The sequence below is a fragment of the Centroberyx affinis genome, unplaced genomic scaffold, assembly GCF_046629955.1.
Source record: "Centroberyx affinis isolate AG114_WGS23_722 - 3 ecotype Tasmania unplaced genomic scaffold, CSIRO-AGI_Caff_v1 ptg003742l_1, whole genome shotgun sequence".
Classification (NCBI taxonomy): Eukaryota; Metazoa; Chordata; class Actinopteri; order Beryciformes; family Berycidae; genus Centroberyx; species Centroberyx affinis.
The window spans coordinates 286,681-290,788 of record NW_027281620.1 but is presented as its reverse complement, the minus strand read 5'-3'; the positions used below and the strand labels follow the sequence as shown (position 1 = coordinate 290,788).

The 4,108-nt window shown below is 43.1% G+C and overlaps 1 protein-coding gene across 1 annotated transcript; it reads left to right on the top strand.

The window, feature by feature from the left end:
- Positions 1 to 1,147: 1,147 nt before the first annotated feature.
- LOC139662260 (odorant receptor 131-2-like) lies at positions 1,148 to 3,860 on the top strand. Its single transcript, XM_071540901.1, has 2 exons — positions 1,148 to 1,297; positions 3,093 to 3,860. The coding sequence occupies exons 1-2, from the start codon at positions 1,148 to 1,150 to the stop codon at positions 3,858 to 3,860; spliced, it is 918 nt and encodes a 305-aa protein (XP_071397002.1).
- Positions 3,861 to 4,108: the final 248 nt, after the last annotated feature.

Sequence of the window (4,108 nt, the reverse complement as noted above, 5' to 3'; positions counted from 1 at the left end):
GTACGAAACTTGGTATGCACATGTATCATGTCCAGACTTAAAAAAAAGCCTCTTGGTGCCCTGGCCTAAACCCGACAGGAAGTCGGCCATTTTGAATTGACTGCGACATTTTCGGGCGTTTTTGGCCGTTTGCAGGGGTCGTACTTTAACGAACTCGTCCTGGGCAAATGATCGGATCCACGTCAAACTCGGTCAGCGTGTATAAAAGACCTGGACGATGGAAAGTTATCAAAAGCTTGAGTTTTCGTCACACGGCGTGGGCGTGGTGTGGCGTCGAATTTCCCCGTTTCGCCACGAAACAGGAAGTGGCTTGTAACTGGCCTGTACATGGTCAAATCTGGACCAAACTTCACACGCTGCATGAGAGTCCCGACCTGAACACGTCTACGTGCCGATATTCGGTTATAGTCATAGCGCCACCTACTGGCGACAGGAAATGACATGTTTTATACTGGGGTGTGCTACTCCTAGCGGGTTGACCAGAGCCACCTCAAATGTGGTCAGAAAAGCCGTAGGACCTTGAGGACGCTTCGTGATGAAGATCGGGAGCATTCGTCGCACGGCGTTGCCATGGCGGCCCGGCGAATTTCGATGCTTCGCCGTGAAACAGGAAGCTGCGTTAACTTGAGTTTATGTCGTCCGATCAGCACCAGATTTCACATGCTGGACCAGAGTCCAGGTCTGAGGACATCTACAGGCCGATTAGGAGTCATAGTCATAGCGCCACCTACTGGCGACAGGAAGTTGTGTGAACTTGAGCGTACGTTGTCCGATCTGCACCGGATTTCACATGCTGGACGAGAGTCCAGGCCTGAGGACATCTACATGTCCCGCGACTGCAACACACCCCGACTTGCACACGGAGGCGAGGGCCCGCTCATCACTGCTTGCAGTTTTAATTTATTTTTATTTTTCTATCATTCATTGTGGTAGTTTCACATCACTGCTTTTGGGTTTTACTGTATGTAAAGCACTTTGTAAACATTGTTTTTAGAAGTGCTATACAAATAAAGTTATTATTATTATTATTATTATTATTATTATTATAATGTTGCATACAAGTTGCATATTTGGGTTAATGTTTCTTATAGTTGGTGAATATTACGTTCTCTCTCTTTTGTTAGACTTCAACTTCAGCTTCCAAGAGATGAACGTGTCATCTGCCAATGTAACAGTGATTATACAATATCGAGACTCCTTCGCCACAGCTGTGACCAAAAATATGGTTGTTGTGGCCCTCGGCATCTCCATCAACTACATCAATGCCAGCCTCATTCACACCTTCCGCAAACATCAGGTTTGACATTCCTTCACTGTCAACCAACCACTTATGATCAATTTAATGAGGAGATATTGCAGAAATTAATATTTATATCACCACCACCTCTGCTGCTGGATTAACGGTGAGTGTCCATTGAACAGCCAAATTTGCAGGCGTAGAGATTATGTGAAGAATTGTGGGAAGGTGAGTGTCGAAAAATTCCAAGCTCAACATTGACAGGGCGGTGCCAAAAGATGAACTAAAGTCTATTTCACTCAAATGTTACGCGTCTGAATCAAGCATTAATAAGTAGAACAGCAGGTGTCAGTTTGATTCATGTCTGTTCATGAAATATGCCCCTTGATGTTCCACCTGTCCCACCAGACAGAGCATGGAGGAAAAAATAATTATTACTGTTCATACATATCCAATTTTGTATGATGCATCTTTTCACAAATTAAAATTCAATTTATTTTATTTATTAGCAGGAGGACCAGGATGTAAATGATCATTACCTGACAATTCTCAACATATACTGAACAAAAATATAAACGCAACACTTTTGTTTTTGCTCCCATTTTTCATGAGTTGAAATAAAAGATCTAAGACTTTTTCTATGCACACAAAAGGCTTATTTCTCTCAAATTTTGTTCACAAATTTGTCTGCACATTTTAGAGTGGCCTTTTATTGTGACCAGCCCAAGGCACACCTCTGCAATAATCATGCTGTTTAATCAGCATCTTGATATGCCACACCTGTCAGGTGGATGGATTATCTTGGCAAAGGAGAAGTGATCACTAACACGGATTTAAACCAATTTGTGAACAACATTTTACAGACATAAGCCTTTTGTGTGCATAGAGTCTTAGATCTTTTATTTCAACTCGTGAAAAATGGCAGCAAAAACAAAAGTGTTGCGTTTACATTTTTGTTCAGTATAGAAAAACAAGGAGTTAGGCCTACAATAACATCCATGACCCATATGAACCTTTTTGAAAAAAAATAAAATAAAATTAGGAATTGGAAATAAATAGCCTAATAAAAAAGAAATCTGAAAAAAAATAAAAATAAAATTGTGTTTGTGTTCAGTTGAGCATTAATCTAGGATAAGTCCTATACCATCAAATTTGCCTACACCGATTTCCACACCCATTAAGTGTCCAAAATTTACGAGCACAGCGTTGGCAAGGAGTGTGGCTGTTGTCAGTGGACAGTCACTGTAAAACTACAGGCAGAAAGAAGAAGAGTGCTGTGTCTAGCTAATGTTTGATTCACCAGAATTAGCAGCACACCTTTCAGGTATTAAAAGTCCAATCAGGTCTAGTGGTGAAAAAGCATTGTCCATCTATAAATGCTTCTGCAGGTGATTGTCAGCTCTTGATAAAGGAGCGGCACAAGGATAAAGTTACTGTAAACATCAATATTAAATGCACTACATTTTGAAGGTGTACAATGTTTGCTAATGTGTTCATTGTAAACACTGCAGCAATGACTCAAGTAATTGCCATTTATGTCAGAATGAGAAAACTTAATTACAATACTACAAGGTGTGCTCTTAGAAATCCAGTACAAAAACATAGAGATTTTGGTTTCCAAAAAAAGCATCAATATTCTGTAATGATGATTCTTTGGAGAAACTCCCCTTTTCTCTACACCTTTCCCCACTTCCCATGTGCTGTTTCCTCTAGTCTTGCCCTTGCCCCTCTTCTACTGAACTCTGCTCCACTCAACTATTTTCTTTCCTCCCCACTCTCCTCTCTCAATATTCCCCTCCATCCTCCTCTCCTTCCATCTCCCCATACCCCTCTCCTCTTCATTCCCGCCAACCAGGTCTTCTACATGAATCCTCGCTACATCCTTTTCATTCACCTGGTGGTCAACGATATGATCCAACTGATGCTCACCGTCATGCTATTCCTCCTCAGCTACACCCTCTACACAATAAATGTCTCCCTCTGCTGCTGCGCCATCCTGCTTGCTCTTTTCACCACCGAAAACACCCCTCTGAACCTGGCCTGCATGGCGGTAGAGTGCTACATTGCCATCTGCGTCCCCCTCCGCCATGCGCAGATCTGTACAGTCAAAAGAACACACATGCTGATTGGTCTGATCTGGGCGACGAGCATGTTGTCTGTCCTCCCCGACCTCTTCCTTGCCCTGGCCACAGAACCCCTGGAGTTTTTTCATACCCGAGTCTTCTGTCTCAGGGAAACTGTCTTCAGGAATCCCACCGTTCTCAAGAAGAGGGATATCACCTATATAGTGTTCCTAGTCATAGTTTGGCTCATTATCTTCTACACTTACTTCAGGATCCTGTTCACTGCCAAGGAGGCAAGCACCGATGCTAAGAAGGCCCAGAAAACTATCCTCCTCCATGGGTTTCAGCTGCTGTTGTGTATGGCTACCTATGCAGACCACCTGTTAAAAAATGCTCTGCTGTACTGGTTCCCTGAACATTATGCGGACTCCCGCTTTGCTTCCTATATTATTATATACATCCTGCCACGATCCATAAGTCCAATCATCTATGGCCTACGGGACAAGACTTTCAGGAGGTACCTGAAAAGGTATCTGTTGTGTAAAGTGAGCAAACAGTAATCACCCATCCACAGACTGTAATTAGGTCTTTATTTTTTTTTTAAAAAAAGGTGACACTTCATGAACTCTGGAAGGCTTTCCTGAGCATCCTAAGCCCACCTTGCATTCACCTTCCCCAAATTAGCCCATGTCACCCTTCTCCAGCACTCACTCCACTCGCTCTGCTGCTCATGTCATTGACAACCCAAGGCTGCTAAGAGAGCTACATCGCCATGCCTCCAGGCCATGCCTCCAGCCAGGCCATAGTC